Source organism: Paramisgurnus dabryanus, chromosome 11 (assembly GCF_030506205.2).
Source record: "Paramisgurnus dabryanus chromosome 11, PD_genome_1.1, whole genome shotgun sequence".
Lineage (NCBI taxonomy): Eukaryota > Metazoa > Chordata > Actinopteri > Cypriniformes > Cobitidae > Paramisgurnus > Paramisgurnus dabryanus.
This window is the reverse complement of record NC_133347.1, coordinates 36,999,911-37,019,798: the sequence shown is the minus strand read 5'-3', so window position 1 is coordinate 37,019,798 and position 19,888 is coordinate 36,999,911. Positions and strand designations below refer to the sequence as shown.

The following is a 19,888-nucleotide window of genomic DNA, read 5'->3' as shown; positions in this document are numbered from 1 at the left end:
TTTGCTTATTATGGTTTGAATAGCTGGTGTCTTCATTACCATGTCAACAGCCTGAGGGCGTGACTGCATTAGAGATAATGAGCTCAGCCAGGAAAAACGGTACTCTCTTTACTTCAATGCAGATTATATAAACAGGAAATATTTGTTTTTGATTATAATTAGCTTGTTTAAAAGTAGACATTTCAGGCTTTCTTTGGATATGTGTATTATGTTTGTGTGACGAGTATTCAGAGTTTCAACTGATATTTGTAACGTGTTTTAAGAGACAGCTGGCGGAGACAGAAATGTCTGAATGCGCACCCTGTTTATTTTCTTTATTTGACAAAAACACAAAGATCTCTTGTTTTTGTGAATGTACACTAATTAAAGAGGACCCTTCAGAGTTTCAAATGATGTCAAACACGTAAGTGTTTGATTATTAATGATGGAGTATTTTAAGTTGATTCTGCTATGATAAGGAGAAAACACGTCAAAACGCGTCCCCACATTTTTGGACCCCTGGGGGTTAAGAGACCTCTACAGCTCTCTTAAATAATTTGGGAGCGGAGACCTAGTCTTAACACTTGAGGCTTTAGAAATCAAACATAATTTTAAGTCTAGGAGTAAGAGTAAAATGACGTCGTTCTTAGAATTGACACACCTGTCCTATTCTATTTGAACGATAATTAAATCAAGAAACACAGCTTTTAAGCACAGTAGACAACACTTTGATATTTTAAATGTGATCGTAGCCTTACTGACAAAAGCGGTAGCTTGAGAAGAATCGCTAAATGTTTGTATTTTTTTCAAAAACTTACTTGCACTTGTATTATTATTAATGGTAAATGTTTATTTTTAATATTTTTGTCTTCATTATATACAGTTTCAAATATAAATTTTTATATATATATATTTTTAAACGCGTTATATTACCTTAAGTCATAGTTTGTATGTGTCAAAGTTATTGTGCCAAATTTGCATGACAAGTTTTGTCATGAATCTGTCTATGAACAGCATAAGACATTTTGATGCAACCCTAACATTTGTCAAAAAGAGGAAATGGACGTTTTTCAGTAAGTTTCAATGTCTTGATTTTGATATAAAAATGGAAGTATCAAGGTTTAATGAAAATGCCAAGAAATGGAACAATCAAACATATTTATTTAAAAAAATAACAAATCAACACCATCAACAAACATGTACGTTTCTTAAAGATCAGATGTTAAAAAAAGTAGCTTATGTTGGCTTGGCAATTCAAACTTGCATGAAACGATGTAGAAAATCTGAAAAGCTCGCCCACGTTAACTTTGAAAGTTTTTTATTAAGTTGTCAAATTCTTCTTTCACAACAGTCTCGCTTCTCTTCTTTTTCTTTATGGTTGACTTGATTTTTCTGCCAGGTACAGATCCATGCTTTTTTCTCCATCCCTCTCACCTGCATCTTTTATCATTTCTGCCTTGTCCATGAGGTCCTTGGTGTCTGAAGAACAAAAAATGACAGAAACCATGGCAGACACGGCAATACTAAAATTTCAACATACAAAGGTAAGGAATGTTAATGGTAATTCACACGATGTTAACGTACCAGTGATATTGAGGCGTTCCATTTGGAAAGCAAAATAGCCAGATTGCACTTGTGAGAGTTTCTCCCGTTTAGTCGTCTTAATGATGTATGGCTTTAACTTTGCTGCTAACTGCGGTTCCAGGTCTTGCAGGGTACCGTCATGCTTGCGCTTGCGTTCCATTTTCTGAAGTGCCGAGGCGCCGGGCAGAGGCGAACTCTGAAGGCTGTGACTGCTACAAGACTCATCTCCTCGATCTAAATCGTCGAAAAGCGACGGGGTAGACGTAGCGCCTTGAGGTTGGTGGGAGAGAAACTGAGGTGACTGAGTCAGGTCGACGACGGGATCCTCTTCGTGCTCCGATTCTGACACCAACATAGGTTCGGCCTCTGCGTTTTCAGCTACCGGACGGAGGGGAGGAAGTTTGGAAAGCGGCGGTAGGGATGCTCCGGTCTCCGTCGGGGCCGTCGCACCCTGAGGATAGCCGATAACGATTGGCAGCTATTGGCAGATGGCCGGTCAGATTCTAAGGTGGTGTCCGCAATGAGCGGATCACCCATCGGAGATGGGCCGGTTCAAAAGAAGTAGAAGACAAGACGCTGCAAATGTCCACTTCCGCTGACGTGAGTCTGGAACAAATCCCATCTAATTTGCTATCTATGACGTTCATTCTGTGGGACGTGGATTCCTCCAAGGCCCTAATTTTTGCATCAAACCCGTGTTCAGCGCTTTTTAAGCTTTTATCCAGCATCCGGAGGTTGCTTCGGACCAGTCTGTGTGTCTTCTCAGAATTCTTCTTCAATTCTTCCGCAAAGTTCTGTTGCGTAGCCTCCATGCATGCTTTCAGATCTTCCTGCATCTTAGTCTGAACAGAAAGCATAGAATCTCTCATGGCCTTCAGCTGTGGTCAGGGCATCTTCCTTGTCAAATTCTTCCTGCTGCTATCTGACATCTTTGTCTGAAAGACAGTAGAATATGTGGGTTAAGCAAATTACCGCCTTGTACGGGGAAAGCGGAGCTCTTTGATTCTACACCAAAAAAACGTATCGTGGATTTTTCTTCAATCTGCGGTGGACAATTCTTGCAAAAGTCCACCAAAATTTACAAAAAAATGCAACCTTATGTTAGTGTAACGTAATAATTAAAAATACATACCAAGAGTGCTACGTCAAGTATCATCTCGGATCAAATATCTCATTTAAATTTCTTAACCTTCATCTGCACGTCGTAATGAAAATGGAAATTTGGATTATTTTACCAATTACAGACCTACCTGTTGATGTTGGCGGGTCCAGTGAAAAAGTTAAAGAGTGAAAAAGTTAAAGAGTGCCGTATCTGTGGAGTGTTCGGTCTGCAGGTCCTTGCGCAAGTCGTGAAAAATGGGAGGCTCGCGATATTTATATGGCAGTCGTCAACATTGAAATAACCTACAAGCGAACAGACGTCACAACCTTCAAAAATTATCAGCAGAACAGACTTGAAAGGTGAATGGCATAACAACCTACGCATTTTATCAACAGGACAGACTTTAAAGTTGAAAACGGGTTTGAACGTATTATATGGTGCAAGTGAATAACGGTTATTTTTTTTTTGTAGAGCATTGCGATTGATCGCGGGCAGACTCGGTAAAAGTCATAGATCTGAGTGAGCACAAAACCAGATCGTCACGGATCGGAATTAAAAAGTGACATGGTCCAGGCGCGAACGATAAAATAAAAAATTATGTAATTTAAATAAGATCTAATGATCTGAAATACCACTGCTTATAAACCAAAGGTGCTGACCATTGCCCACAATAAAATGTCTGCAAAGTTAACTAGAATAAAAGTCTGCAAAGTTTATCAGTACAACTAACATCTCAAGGTCATTACTGTATTTACCTTTCGAGTCTAAGGCAGAACAGACCTGAAAGTAGTGATGAGCGAGTCACTCGAAACTCGGATCATTTAACCCGATCCCTAAAATGACTCGAGAACCATGAGTCCTTAGTGACCATTAACCCGAGTCAGTTGAGTCCTCTCAGATTTTGCTTTAAAATGAGAAATTGGGTCAAACACAAAGCTCTTCAAATGTTTACAACAGAATTACAACACATAACTCTACATAAGCTGCCATATGTTCTATAACTTGCAACAACGAGTTAATTTACATCACCAAATGTCGACTGGGGGTACCGAGTGAGCCAAAAGCTCACTCGCAATTTTCTGCAGCTCCGAGTCCGAGTACAAAGGGATGCGTGCGCGCGACAATGAGTTGGTCGGCGGCTCGGGGATTCACACAGAGAGTGACTCAACTCATAGAGCTTGAATGCGACGAGCCTTGCTCGTGTTATTAACCCACTGACTCATGTAGGCTAATCTGTTGCAATATTTGACTGGCACAATGTTTTGGGTAGAAGCTGCAAATGTTTAAAAATTTTAAATACGAGGACTGTTGCAGCAGTGCTGCTGTAAAGATCCGCCACCGACGGACGTACACGGCTCCTCTTGTTGACTGAGTCACTCAGAGTGACGTGAGTGGTTCACTCACAGGACCCGTGCAGGAGCGGGCGAGCGGCTCTGTCTGGGACTCACTCACAAGATCATGTTCTTGCGCGGATGAGTAACTGTGTGGCTGCATTAACGGAAGCCTATCGTGGATCTTGTAAGTCAATCTGAAACAGGACATGTTCCTCTCACGTCCCAATTCAACAAAGCCTCACATCTTTTAAACGTGGTGTTGATATATTTGTCGTTATGAAATGAAACTAAACACACACACCGAACTTTTACAATTATGTTATTGATAATGTTACCACGGACATGCATGTTTTTTTTACAAGTTCCTCAGGTCACATGAGCCCTTTTTGCGAGCAGAGGAGTCGTAGACTCATAGCTGCATGCGTGATCTGAGTTGCTTGGTTGCATTAGTATTAGCGATTGGAACTGGGAGATTTTGACCAAGTGATTCAAGTGACTCAAGTGACTCGCACAACCCGGATCATATTAGTGAGTGACTCAGATTAACCCGAATCCTTAAAAAGATCCGGGTTGACCATCACTACCTGAAAGTTGAAACGACCTACAGACGTTATAAGCCCGACAGATTTTAAAATGTAAACGAGATTTGTACATTTGTCGATACTGTCAGGATTCAGATAAATATCCGTAGCAGGCGGAGCGTTTTTGTGTTAACGTGAAAGACACGGTGGATAAAGGTTTACACGAGTATAAAGAATTAAGTTTTAAGCAAGGCAGTTATTTTCAAAACGGCGATGTCTACTGTTACGACCGGCTCGAAGCCCTGACAAATGTAAAGGAGGACATAGTGAGGTTGGTACGTTGCAACAAAAGATATTTATTAATATAAATGTAAAACATAAAATAAGGAATAAACAAACCCAATACCGACCCCGTCAAACACACGGATGGTTTTAGTGTCAAACAGAACCGAGTAAGCATCTGGGTTACTTGTATTTATTATTTGGACCAAGTCATACACAGAAGAGGCTCCCAAGCGTTTTCCTGCCTGCTTTAAGCGCATCCATTCTGTCACAGTGGTGTCTTTGTCAAGTTGCAAGGTGGCATCATATTTCTTGAGAATACTGCAAACTGTTGTGTTTCCAAAACTGTGGAGGTCTTGCATTTCCTGAGGCCATGTTGAAGGATCAAATACTAAGAAATTATCACATGACTTGAGGGAGTCATATCTGATTTCAAACTCTTCAATTAACCCCCTGAGTAAGTTTGTCTTGTCTCTGTCAGCATCAGCATTAGAAACAGTGTGTGCCCTGTGGCCTTCACCATCAAGCAGAAGTGTGAACTGTCCAATGGCCACCATGAGTTCATCCTTACATTCTCCAATCGTCAGCTTTTCCTTCTGAAACCTAATGGATGTGGTCTTCAAAATGCTGCCAATGTCAAGCATGTTTGATAGAAAGCACTGAAAACGCTCTGTGCAGATATGCTGCAAGTCACTGTTATCACTCATAGCTAGTTGCATTTTAATAGCTGGCAATAGTCTTGATATTTTTAACAGTGTTTCATGCCTCCATGCAGACCATCTGATATTATGAAACTTACCCAGTTTCACAAATGAGATCCCATTTTCTTCACACAGCTTTTTCAGTGCAGCAGTTTTTTTTGCTCCACCTTTGCTCCAAGCCTATGTCCTGGAAAAGGCTCACAAGTCCGTCTGTTATGGCTTGCGCAGTTCGGTCAGCACCCAATTCAATCAGTCCAATAAAGTCTGAGGTAAATTCTCCATTGCTGGACACAGACACAATGTAAACGATTTCCTGCTCAGTTTTTGTGATGTCCTCAGATCCATCAAAAAGCAGCCCCCAAAAATCAGCAGACTGCAACTTGGCTCGTATGCCCCTTTCACGTGAATGATATGCACCTCCGACATTTACTCCAAGCCGCTTCAGTAAAGGAACATCCTCAGAATAGGAAGACATGGGACGTGCGTGTTTAGCTTTATGGAAGGCGAGGAGAAAAATATTAAACAGAGCTTGTCGCTGTTCTTCATTTAGCTTGTCTCGCCATCTGGCAGGTGGGCGACTGGATGTTTCTTCACGGCTAGCTTGTTTATTAGCAATGGCTTGCGCCACATTCGTGTGCTCCTTGCTCTTTTCATGTTTGTCAAATAAAGGATGGTTGAAATTCTTTGAGCCTTTATAAAACGCACCTGTTTTGTCTGCTAGCTGTGGATTTGAGCGGCAAATCTTGCACCACATTTCAGTGTGCTCATCATTCGCTTCAAGCCACGGCACATCTTGGAGCCACTTTTCCGAAAAAAGTATTTTCTTCGGCTCTGGTTCAAGTTGGCGTTTCTTTGTAGGTGGCAAAACGCCAAAGAAGCTGCTTAATGTCTGTTGTTTTTTGGACATTTCTGACAGTAGTTGACACGTGTAAGGTCAGACGAGGATCGGTCAGTATGCAAAGGCGCATAATTACACACATGTCATTACGCATTTCAGATTTTTGTCGCGCATGCGTACTTGCGTACCAGTTATGCGCACCCCTGCTTATGTGAATCAAACTGATCCTACACATTTTATGCTTTTCATGTGTAAACAATCAGGACACAGCTCAGTGCCCATTAAACAAAAATAATGTGACAGATTCTGTACTTTTGTATAATGTTCCTCTTTTAATGTTTAGACATTTCTTGACTCCACAGCAAACAGAGGAATACTTATGAAGGGCACTTGTACATTATGTGTAAAACTGCAACATACACAAACAGTACAGAAAAAAGAATACAAACACAGAATAGACAAGCATTACAAATTAACTCTAGTCTCAATGTTGATGTAGCTTATAGCTGAAATATCAGACAAGTAAACTGACAAAGAGTTTTGCATTCATTATGTATAAAGTTCGAATCTCCTAAGATGGTCTGAGGACATTGACAGTTTACACTTACATGATACTAACTGATTTTAGACAAAACTCATGTTTTCTTATGTTGTCATGTCACGTGTGTTTTGTGAGAATCACTTACATCATACAGTACAGTATACAGCGAATCAGATGTCAATCATTGATGGATTTTCTTCAGTCTGTGCTACAATGCTTATAGAGGCTGCGCGTGTTTAAATGTGTTTGTCGACGAACAGGTCACACGTATATAATGGCGGGTACATGTGTGAAGTTTTGCTTTTAGTTAAAAGATTGGTAAATTCATATACACGTCACCCAAAGGCTACGAGTAAAATAGCATCAGACGATTCCGTTTTTGCAGCGATCTGAACAATTCATTCAAACTGATTCGCGAACCAATTCAAAACGTTTGGCCCATTGGCTTTGTAAAGAATCGATTCAAAAGACTCATTTATTTGCAACACTTTGTAAGGAATCGACTCAAACGAGTCATTAATTCCCAAATGCATCAGAAACACGAGACAGCAATTTAAAAATAAAATATAAATTTTGTAATTAATAAAAATACAGTAACGAAGTAACGCTGCACAATGTAAACAAAGTAAAAGTAATTTTTTTTCCACCTCGGAAGGGCAACTTGAGTCGAGAAGGGCATATGGGCAGTTGCCCGGGCAACCTGAGCAACCCCCCTGTGCACTTCCCTGGAAGGCGGAGTGACGCAACTTCATTAAAAGGTCTTTGAGTATATTTACTTTGCATATTTGCCGGCATTTATAACACATCTTATTGTGCATTAATGTATGTTATGTTAAATAAGTTGATTTATTAAAAGCAACGTATGCAGCTTGTCCAAGAATAGAGACGAATTCACAGAGTCACGCTGATCCATCAATCATGATCCAGGTTTGCATGAATAAAACAGCCATGAATTAATGCTTGGTGGAATTAAAAACGCTAAATTAAATTCGTTTTTCTGTTTTTTATGCTTATCATTGGCATCGTAAAATCACGTTCATATTGCTGTTCACTTACTGGGGTTGAAGGGTGAAGCACAGCCACCACATGTAACTAACTTTTAACAAGATTTACCCTAAGTTATATTAACATTTACCAGATAAACATTATTTTGCTAAAATACCTAAATAAATGTCTGTGGATATTAATTAATTATTTATTACCCCCGCAAGCGGTCACAGTTTACATTTAACGCGTGAGTAAATGCATAGATAAACAGCGCTGTCAACAGCCATTTCATAAGCTATAACAACAAAATATTAATTATTCTGACATCAAATAACATTACCAGTTAAGACATTCAGTGATATATAAGCCGTTTTGTTTGTTACTTTCCTGAATGTAGTATTCCAGTCAGTGATATTATTTGTAAAATCTCTTTGCTAACTACTGGTTGGATTGCTGAAGGCTACAGGTTGCTGGTCAAGACAATGATATTATATCTCAAAAAAGGCACTTAATCCACCTGTTTTACTCTATAAACTATGTAGAATATGCAGCCAACTCCGCTATACTGTTCTCTCTCCCGCTCCATTACCTACCACAGCGAATTTTGGATCAGTCCATTTCTGATGAAATGATAGGGGTGTTTGGAATGGTCCATGTATTGGGAATATAGTTTGTACATTATTCATTAAATTAATATTATTCTTCACTCTTTCAGACCCCTCTATTTATGACTTTTTATGCAAAGAGGGAGTGATTATGACGATGATTATTATTATAAGGGTTTGTTCAGTTCAGTCGTGTTGTAGTAACTATGTCAAAAACAGAAGTATAACAGTAAATAAAAATCGGTTCAGCATATAAGTTATTGGGCACATAAGCATCCAAATATTTGTTATCGGTTTACAAAAAATTTGTATCAGTCGATATCTACAGTGTTCCAGCCAATAAACGACAAGAAGGATTTGGGAGAGGGGGTTGGGCGCGTTAATGACTCTTTCAGAAAGCATGGAAGGGAGGGGAGGAGTTAGCTACGCTCCGTGCCTTAACATACTCGAAAACTCTTGAAATTTGTCACAGACTTCAGAGTTGTCCATCATTGCGAACGGGTAAAGGCTGGAACACGAGTGTGGCACGGGGGCTCTGTAGCGCCCCCTGAAATGCAAAAAATTTACACACACAGGGCTCAAAATCAACTTTTTAATTTGGTAGCACTGGTGCTGCCAACTTTGAAGCGTTAGGAGCACCAACAAAAACTTAGGCGCACTCATCCAAAAATTATGAAGCACCAAAACTACGATGTATAAGTTAATAGATATATTTTATTAAAAATTAAACACCACAACTGCGCTTTACACATCCTTTGGTCAGGATTTGAAATTTGGTCTTTTTTTGCTGCATAGATTCCTTAAATAATACCCAAATGCTGTTTAAATAGTATAGCAGCAATAAATAATTTAACAGTACAGGTAACATAATTATGATTACAATAGAAAATCTAGCAAACACGTAAAACACTGATTAATTGTGACATTACAAAAGTGACCCTAACATAGAAGGCTAATATATATATATATATATATATATATATATATATATATATATATATTGGTGTTTATAACTGCATTACCAGGATGCTATTACTACTAACAGTTAAATAGGCAATGTTTTTAAAAACATACAATCAGCATTTTCGTGTTCCACCTCAACATGGAATTCAAGGATGTTTGTCGGATGTCCCTCAAGCAGGATGCGCACATACTGTATACTATCAAACACTATTTGATAGACAGGTCGGTGTCTCCATCAATAATGAACACATTTGTCACGACACTTTGTGTTTTTGGCACTTTTGCCATGTTTAAGCAAGGTCTGGCGCTTAAAATGTGTGGATTCAGCCACCAACGCCGTTTTACCTGTAACCTCCGCTTCACAGGATTTACAGTAAACACAGTAACATCGAGCCATTTTCATAGCGGAGCCACTCGTAATATTTAAGCCACTCTCCAAATAAGGTTTAACGTTAAGCCTTATTTCCCGTGAAGTTGCATTTCAATTCGGACCATCGTTATGATTTAATACAGTAGTAACATTGGCTGTAGTCGGCTTGGTTTGTCTTTCACATTTTCACGCTTTACGCACCAACGAAAACGTAGCATGGAAACAAGGAATGATTGACATTCATATTAGCCAATCTGCGGTCTTCGTTAAACGCAAGAACATAATGGTGAAATTTGATTAAATGCGACCAAAACAGTTGCAATTTCGAGCCCTGGCACATGTACGAGAGTAAGATGATAAATTGCGAAGGGATTTTTGATATCTCGAATGCTGTTCCCATGGCAACGCGTCAAACTTTACATTCATTTTTAAGGCATATTTAAGCCTTACAGTTTCATCCAGTAAACTTTTAAATACTCCTTCTAAAGAATCAATGTGATTTACCCCAGAAGAGGTCAACTTGATGCTGAGACATTGTAGATGTTAAATTGCGAATGGATTTTTGATATCTCAAACTCTGTTCCCATGGCAACATGACAAACTTTACTTTTATTTTCACACATATTTAAGACTGACTGTTTCATGCAGTAAACTTTTAAATACTCCTTCTAAAGAATCAATGTGATTTACTCCAGAAGAGGTCAACATGATGTTGAGACTTTGTAGATGCTAAATTGCCAAGGAATTTTTGACATCTCAAGCGCTGTTCCCATGGCAACATGTCAAACTTTACTTTTATTTCGGGCATTTTAAGGCTCTTGGCGTGCTTAGATTAACTGTAAGTTTGGCACACACATCAAAGTTGTCGGCTGTTAAGTGTTGACAAAAAAGTCAGACATAGACATGTCTATTTAATGGCTCACTTATGCCCCCGTTTGTCTAAAATGTGGGGTTTGTTTTACCTACAGTACTTAAATGGGTCAGTAACAACATAAAATAGTCCACTGATATTTACCCACTTGATGCACTTGCCCATCGTGCATCGTTTTCTCAGAGGCACCATGTAGCGGTAAAAAAAACATGTGAGGGCCCGCCATTGCTGCTTGCAGCTATATTTTTTATGCTTGTGGTGCACTTGAGTTTTGTCCCTTCAGTAAATGCAAGTTATTTTAAAGATTTACAGTAGCCTACTTGTATCTTTCTCCTGTTGTTCCAAATTTCCCACTTTTTCATATGTAAAAGTCAGCACTTGTTCAACATCTTTATATTGTCTGCATTCTGTAGGAACAGAAAGTGTAATAATTTGATGGCAATGTATGCTCTTTAGGGATGTCCGGATCTGATCACGTGGTTTCAGCCTCGATCGAAATCGGATTTTCCGCTCATTTTAAACGACATGTCAATCGTTTTTGTCACCATGTGCTCAGTCAATCTATTATATATCATTATGAACCCGATTATGAACCTGATTTTGCCTAGCTTCTTGGTGAACTACAGGTCTGTGTAATAAATGCCTCTCCATCTGAAAGCAGCTGATAGCGATGTAATACTAATTACCGAACCGGATTTACTGATGAAACACGCATGAGAATCGCAGGCGATTTTTTTGCACAGCCCTAATAGGTTACAGAGTATATTATAAATAATAAAAACAAGTTAAGACAGTTGGCTTTGTATAGGTTTAAAGGTCACATATTTCTAAGCTTTATAGAGTTTTTTTTAGGTTATGATGTCCTTAAGAATAAGTACCAATATAATATAACTATTTATTTTTTTACAGCTTCTCTTTCAGGAGTTCTGGTAAGAACAGGTCGTTTTGGCCTGTTATAAGTAATATTCATGAGCCTCTCTTGTGCTAGGCCTGTTGTTTTATGAGGGAAATACGCAGCTGAGATAACATTACCCATGGAAGTACACTAAATGTTAGTTTCTGTACCCTAAAGGTTAGGTTAGTAAACCAACAGAGACTAAGAGATTTTAACCTTACCGTGTTTAACTCAATAAACAAACAGACACCAACAGGGCCGGTGTCTGTAAATTTAGAAAACAAACAACGTCTTTCCAACAGATATTCTTGTGATATAACTTGTGGCTACCAAAGACTTTAACGTTACAAAACAACACGTAAGCATCTAGTTAGCAAAATGTTAGCAACACTTTAGCATTGCGTAACTGTTTACAATATATCATTTCAGTTTTCTCTGGCTCCATAATGTAACTTAAAAGTTAGGACTGCATGATAAATTGCATGCGATTGTGTCGCGCACCTCTTTAGTAAAGCCGGTTCATTGATTAGTAGTAAATCACCATCAGCTGCTTTCAGAAGCGGCAGCCGGTTCTGAAAGCAGGTGATGCCACATTACAACTAATCAACACGATGCGAGTGACAATCGCGTGCAATCCTACTTAAAATGTGTCTAATCAAACTAGACCTGTTTGAGTCGTGACTCACTCGGATCTTTAACCCGGATCTTTAAATTAACTCATGAGTCGCGAGTCTCTAGTGTCATTAATCCGTAACCGGCTGATCTGTCTCTCTGGCTCTGGGGGCTACATAAGCAGGACACAGTTTTTTTCTATATTTTCTCTATATTATTATGCTATTGTTATTAGGCTTATTTTTTAAATGGTCGACCATACACACCAAACCTATAAGCATGTTATTTCAGAAGTGAAAGGCTTTTGTTGTGGATTTGCTTTTCAGGAGACTTCAGTCGCTCTATAGATCCGCTAACCGGCTCCGGCTGATCCACGCGAATCAGCCGGTTAGTGGATCTATAAAGCAAGTCTCGTGTCCATGGTCTGCGAGTCTGCAATGTTTCCGGCTCTGAGAATCTCGAGTCGCGTGGATCAGCCGGTTACAAGTGGGTCTGTACTGAGTTTCCTTGGCAATTTAGCAATACTGACTCAAGTGACTCACACAACGCGGATCACTTAAGTGAGTGACTCACAATAACCCGGATCCTTAAAAGGAATCGAGTTTGCCAGGCCTAAATCAAACTGCAACATCTTTGATGAGTAGATTCTTGGAGAAACCAGCATTGAAGCAGTCACTTGTGAAATGTTTAGGACAGAACTAATTGTTGCGGAATTTCTGAATAAATGAACATTAGCAATTTTTTTTCGTATATAAATATTTTTCAGAAGCCTGTGCAATGATTTAGTTTCCTGACATCCATCAATTAAATAGCATTTTCTCACATGGTGTGATATTCCTTAGGGGTTTGTTTGGCAAAAAGCGGGTGTGACAGTGGACAGTGCTCGGAGAAAGACATTTTTACTGCTTCTGCTCTATCTTTATAATAAGTGATTAAAGCTACATAAACCATTATGAAACTGGTCACATTTATAATCTCTATACCTGTTTATAATATTTCTATTTTGTCTATCATTAATTTACTATTCATATTATTGTATTTAGCAGAGTTTAATAAAGCAATAAGTCCCAAGAAGCAGTGGGTTACCAGTGGGGCGTGGGGTTGCAGACGCGAAGCAGAGTGCCTAAAACCCCCTTAGCTGTTATAAAATGCACTGTAACCCCACTGCTTTGCGGGGGTTATTGCGTTTATAAAAAGGTTACTTCATATGCATAACATTAGCAGGATTTTATAAAATAAAACAGAAAAAAGTTGTAATTATATTAGTACAAATATTACTCTTCTGCCAAACAAAGTAGTTCCTCTGAATCAAGTGTGACTGAAACAGAGCGCAGTTCCCAACCAACACAGACGCAGCAAAGACACAATGAACACAATGCCTGGCAAACTCGATTCCTTTTAAGGATCCGGGTTATTGTGAGTCACTCACTAAAGTGATTTGGGTTGTGTGAGTCACTTGAGTCACTTGATTCAGTATTGCTAAATTGCCAAGAAAACTCAGTACAGACCCACTTAACCAGCTGATCCACGCGACTTGAGATTCTCAGAGCCGGAAACATTGCAGACTCGCAGACCTTGGACATGAGACTCTACAGATCCACTAAACGGTTAGTTAAAAACTTGGCAAAAGACTCGTGACTCATGAGTTAATTTTAAAGATCCCGGTTAAAGATCCGAGTGAGTCACGACTCAAACAGGTCTAATTTGTTCTCTTATCACCTCTCAAATTTTTTAGCTAAAAGCGGAGATAATTCCATATATGTGAATATCTTTTATAAGAGATCAGATTCAGAGCCTGATCAAAACACTAGGGGTGGGAATCTCTAGGCACATCACGATTCGATTCGATTACGATTCAGAGGGCAGCGATGCGATGCTAAAACGATTATCGATTATCTGAATCTTTTTTTGTGTGTGTGTGACCATAAATACTTTGCTTTAAAAGTACCAAGTAATGACCCATGAAGAATTTACTTACAATATATTTTATTAACATTGCAAAGAACCAACAAGAAAATAAATGTGTGTCTGAACTAGCAGCTTACTTGTAGTAAATAATATAAATATCAAATTATAACAAACTTCAGCAGCATATTCTGAGTCTCTAACATAAAATGGACTTCAGACCAACATGTACAATATAAATCTCAGACAAAAATAAATAAGTAAATAAAACAAACAAACATTTTGCTGTAGCAAAACAGGCCACAGTGAAATTATCCAAATTAAATATGTTGCAGTGCAAAATTGCAAATGTGCTTACTGCTTAGCTAGTGAGAGCTAATGTTTAAGTTCTTGTGTAAGAACAGGAGCTGGTCTACATGTTCAGATGCAAGTGTGCTCCGCTGTGCTGTTACTATATCACCTGCAGTGGAAAAGACTCTTTCTGCAGAGACACTGGTGCCAGGAATACACAAGTATCTTTTGGCCAACTTGGAAATCAGAGGAAACATCATCTGATTCAGTGTTTCCGCTATATACATTCAACCGTGGCGGCCCGCCACTCATAAAACATCCCCGCCACGCCTGCGGTTGTGGATAGAAGGGATACAGCAAACGAAATCTCGTTGGATGAGCACTGTTTTATCCTAATCCTTTAACCAAACCCAACTCTAAACACAAAATTTCACACGATTGTAGGATGTATTTGTATCTAATTTAGCCAGAACCGCTGTTTTCATCCTAATAATCCTACCTCCAAATCTAATCCTTAACTTTTCGGCATTTGCTGTATCCCTTCTAGACAAAACCCACAGCGGGAGCTCGCAAAAAAGCTACTGCGAGACTGGCTGTCTTGAAATAAATTCCTTTCTGGATTTGCGTTGTTCACTCATTTATAAATAAATCTCCTAAAATATCATAATTTCCTCCATGGGTTTAGTTTCATGCACAAATAGATTTAAATCAACAGAGGATTATTAAGCTACGTTTCTGTTTTGAGAAATAATAATAAAATAAATAAGCCTATACGAAATATGTTGCACTTAAATAATTATTAAATTGACAAAACGAATAAAAAAGTATTTGAGTTTCTGTTCTTTTTTTGTGACACGCTCTAAAACCAAACCAGCAGAAAGCACGTCATGTTTTTAATGATTATAAATAAGCACAAGGTTTTCTCCTTATTGTGGGTTTACAAAAATAAAAATACATCATTTGAAGTTGCGAATGTTGTTTTACTTTTATCTTAATGACTATAAATTTAGGGTGATTTAAGCTGCAAGGTCATCACGCATATTATGTTCACCGGCGCATATCTACACCAACACAGCGCAGGGCTGCGAGAAAAGACTTTATTAAACTTTTGATTTAACATATTACGAGTTTTTTGGACATTCATTTGGAATCACTGTACTCATATTATCAACTTATCTGGCCATTAGTTATTCAGAATAGGCTATAAGCGCAGCGCGCTGCTGACCGCTCAGCTGTCAGTCAATCGTCTGTGCTTTAGATCGACACTCACAAAGTTTCACATTAAATGATAAGATATTTGTCCAAAAACAAAAGGCTAAATACTGAATACTACTTATATGCGACTGCAAGACATGAATAGTCGAACCTGTTTGTAAGGAAACTTACATTATTCCCGTGGAAGAGAAGAACGTTGGTAATAGAAACTTGAGGCAGACGGTGAGACTGTTTTATCTGTTTTCAGACGAAACAGCAGGGTCGGGGTACCCACGGGTGAACCGCATAATATTTGATCTAACGGGTGTAATAGGCTATTCGCGTGTCATTTGTGTTGTAGATGCAGGTCGGGACTCAATAGACAAGATTAAATGCGGGTCTAACATCCAAGACCAAAATTCGACTCGTTTTTAAATGACCCGTGCTTATTTGTGTTTAAGATCTGTCTGAAGACCGGTAAAGGTTTATATTTAACTGCGCGATTTGCGGTGTGACCGGCTCGGGGTCACAGTCTTTATGTCAAATGGTACGGGTGTGAAATAAAATTGCTGCTGATGTCGGATAACTGGTCGGTTGTTCTGTCAATCACAGCGGTGCGGATTATCAAACAGGACTGCATGACTTTGTAACAGCTCTGTACGCTAAACACGAGGACGAACTTGCAATGCACACTACATTAAAACTACAATGAAATATCCGAACTACGTACGTAGCTGTGTAACGTTTTTTTAAGAAAATACAGTTTAGATCAAACATAGAAAAGCAATATGCTATAAATATAAGGAAAAGTAAATGACAGCGTGAAAATTATAAAAAATACATGTTAGTTTACTGTAGCCTATATTCTACATTAATTTTTTTTTTACATTTATAATCATCATGGGCGCCCCCTGCCGCCACAGCTGAAAAAAATCCTAGAGGAAACACTGTGATTCTTACTCCACCAGCTAAGAGGGTCCTCGGATAGAGGGAGTGATGGAGCACTGCGGTAATTGGTCACTTCTTTCTCAGCTCTGGCATAAGCAGACATGGGCTGCTGCTGGACTCTAGCATCAGTAAAGGTATTCCCCAGCAGATTCTCTAGAAGAGAAGATGAGGATTTTCTTTTGTTAGATGGGCTTTGGTGATGCTCCTCCTCAGTGGTCAGGGTGTCTTCTTCCCTCAATGTGTTGTGCTCTGGGGTTTCCTCCTCTTCAACTCTCACCTCTTGCTGTAGTTAAAAACAATAAAAAGAAGAGGTAAACACAAAAGCCATTTTTACATGTACCTGCATGTTTACTTTACATTTAAAAAAAAATCATTATCTTCAATCTGATTCTGAATCACATTTTTTTATTTTGCACAAAACACAAATGTATTTGTTCTATTCAATGAAAAACCTTGAATTATTATATAATTTATTATTATTATTATGTCTTGCGTAGTAAACCCAGAGTGACATTTTACATTAAGTAAAATGGCAGAATTAATTACCTCTAGTGATGCAGCCTCAGCAATCAGTCTTCCATACATCTCTCTCTCCTCCACCGAAAGAAAAGGCAGGCCCTTGAATCGTGGGTCCAGAGCAGAAGCTGTTAAAAGAGTGTTTCTCTCTTGTTCACTTTTGTATCTCTTACTGAGGTCCCCACTGATGGCATGCTTTATCTCCCGGACCATTGATGACTCGGACTCTCCACTACTGTCCTGAATGAGTTGAGCTTGCAAAGGAGCAATCAAACAGATGGAGGGGCTGCTCTCCTCTGACATGAGAACGGTTGCATCCTTCATTGGCTTTAGGGCTTTGATAATATCCTCTGCGTTTGAGATGTCTGCTTCAGTGAGTGTGCAGATGTCCGACTCTCCTCTCCGTACCTGAGGAGACAGTAAAGCAGCGCAGACTGCAGGCTGTTGCTCAAGAAACCGGTCAACCATCTCATACGCACTATTCCACCTGGTGCTCACATCTATTTTCAGCTTGTGTTTCGGCAGACCAAGTAGAATCTGCTTCTCTTCAAACTGGTGTTTTGCAGTGGTACTGCGGTGAAAATACGTAGTAATACGTCTCACCCTCCCCAGTAGCCTTGACACGGTGGGCAACTTGAGCGCCCGCTGTGAGGCCAGGTTTAACGTGTGGGCATAGCACTTCACATGCAGGAATTTACACAGTTCAGCAGCAACAGCCATGTTGGATGCGTTATCAGTTACTAAAACTAAATCTTTTTTAGTGATCTGCCATTCCTCTGTTACATTCTTTAACAGCTCAGCGATATTTGCACCCGTATGGCTCTCATTCACTTCTCTTGTCTGGAGCACGTGAGACGCCAGCTGCCACTCATCAGTAATAAAATGCGCAGTTACGGTGACATACGATTCAGTGGCAATGGATGTCCAGGCATCACATGTCACAGCTATCCTACCTGCTTTCTTCAGTGATTCCATGACTTCGTTTTTGGTCTCGTTGTAGAGTTTGGGGATCGCTGTATCTGTAAAATATCTCCGAGATGGGACGTTGTATCTCGGCTCCAAAGTGTGCAACATAGCGCAAAAGCCCTGGTTCTCAACGACTGAATACGGACGTAAATCCTTGGCAATAAATGTTGCGATTGATTTTGTAATTCGCTTTGCCCTTTCCGAGCCGGGTGGAAGCTTTGACAATATTGTTTGCTCAATGGTCCTCTGGTTTGCGGCAACGGACGGTCCAGCCATCTGTTTTTCCTCCTCTGGGTGGAAACGTGTAATATGGTTTCTCATGTTTTTCGTGTTTCCGAAATATTTTAGTTTTGTTCGACATAACCTACAGATAGTGTGGCTCTTGTCTAGCTCATTTCCACCTTCAACTTCATAGAAGCCAAAATATTTCCATATGTCAGCTTTTAACGAGGAGGGTGTTCGTATTTCGCGCTCAGCCATTGCTTCGGGTTGCGTCTCTATGTTTTGTGTGCACGCCACAGACTGTCCGGGCGCTGCACTTCCGCGCTTCAGAGTTCCGCCTGAATTTTTGCCATTTGTGAATCGATTCAGAATCGTCCACGTCCCGCATCGCGATGCATCTAAGAATCGATTTTTTCCCACACCTCTACAAAACACGCTGTTTTTAGTGTTGAATGAATGCGTCAGTTTTTAAGTTGGGTAAGATCGCCACCCAGTGGATAGCGGAAATATGACTTAGAGTCAGAAACTCCTCAGGGAGAGTTTTATCTTTATCGATGAGATGACTCAACAACATTTATTGAAATGTATCTAGATATCGCCATAATTATGCAGTTGTACAACTTAAAAATATGATTAAAGAGTGTGGTGTTTATTTTCATAAATCAGTACGCAGCAACAGTGGCGCAGTGATACTCCTGTAATGCGGTCTGAACCGTGGGTTTACCGGGGTATTTTATCACGGCTTAGAACGTGTTTCAACCAATCAGAATGAAGAACCAGAACTGCCCGTTTTGTAATATTATTTTTACACCTCTCACAATGTTTACTTCACCAATAGAGTTTGGGGTGGTTGGATTTATGAACCATAATGTTAAATTAATATAAATGTTTAATAAATCAAAGTATTGGGTTTTGTCACGCATATGGTGAACAATTTTTTGATTGTGGGTAATAATTATTGTCTTTTCATTATTGTCTTTAAGATCAAGCAGGTGACAAGATCTCTGGATAGTGTGTTATTAGGAGACCCTTGCCCCCCCGTTGGTTATGTGGTGTCAAAACTCCCTCTTTAAAATCAAGCTTTGAAGCTGTTAACATCAAGATGGCTCATGACCAGACGTTACAACTAAAACAGAAATGGTTTTACTGATTTGTTTGGTTATATGAACACCACGCTCTTGTAATTTAAAGTCGATTTTAAAAGCACCAAAAAAGCATATACATTCACTAAAGAATGACAAAGGCATCTTGTATCTCAATTATATACAGGCTTGGGAAGGTTACTTAAAGCTCCACTTTGTAATGGTGCGTTTACACCAACCGCGGTAGAGGCGTGAAGTGCGAGTGATTTCAATGTTAAGTCAATGTGCAGACACATTGACGCGTGTCAGGAGGTCCCGCGGCGCGAAAGAGGCGTTTTGAAGTTTGGCGGAATTTCGCGCCGCGTTAACCAATCAGGAGCCTGCCTGCTGCTGTGGTGGCAGCCCCGCCCGGAGTCACTCACTCAAGCAGTCACTCGAAGCTTGATATTTCTATAGAGGAGACAGGAATAAAAAGGACCTCCCTTGGAAGAGTGTCAGTAAGGACTTTGGGCAACCTGGTAAGTTGTAATACACATTTCACTTTTGAGTCACGTGACGTTTATCGACCCGCAACGTTTA

The 19,888-nt window shown here is 39.5% G+C and overlaps 1 protein-coding gene across 1 annotated transcript; it reads right to left on the bottom strand.

Moving 5' to 3' along the window:
- Positions 1-5,630: 5,630 nt before the first annotated feature.
- Positions 5,631-18,485, bottom strand: LOC135718084 (E3 SUMO-protein ligase ZBED1-like). Its single transcript, XM_065240374.2, has 3 exons — positions 17,070-18,485; positions 16,536-16,806; positions 5,631-5,995 (listed from the first exon to the last, which is right to left on the bottom strand). Exons 1-3 carry the CDS (start codon positions 18,483-18,485, stop codon positions 5,631-5,633), a joined length of 2,052 nt encoding a protein of 683 aa, XP_065096446.2.
- Between the last annotated feature and the right edge of the window lie 1,403 nt (positions 18,486-19,888).

What these genes read in the sequence shown, in the direction of transcription:
- LOC135718084 (XM_065240374.2), bottom strand. Translation starts at nt 18,485, where the DNA reads ATGGCTGAGCGCGAAATACGAACACCCTCCTCGTTAAAAGCTGACATA. An exon ending in CTGAGGCTGCATCACTAGAG is followed by an intron (nt 16,807 to 17,069) that starts GTAATTAATTCT and finishes TTTTAACTACAG; the next exon opens with CAAGAGGTGAGAGTTGAAGA. An exon ending in GGACCCTCTTAGCTGGTGGA is followed by an intron (nt 5,996 to 16,535) that starts GTAAGAATCACA and finishes CCTTCCATAAAG; the next exon opens with CTAAACACGCACGTCCCATG.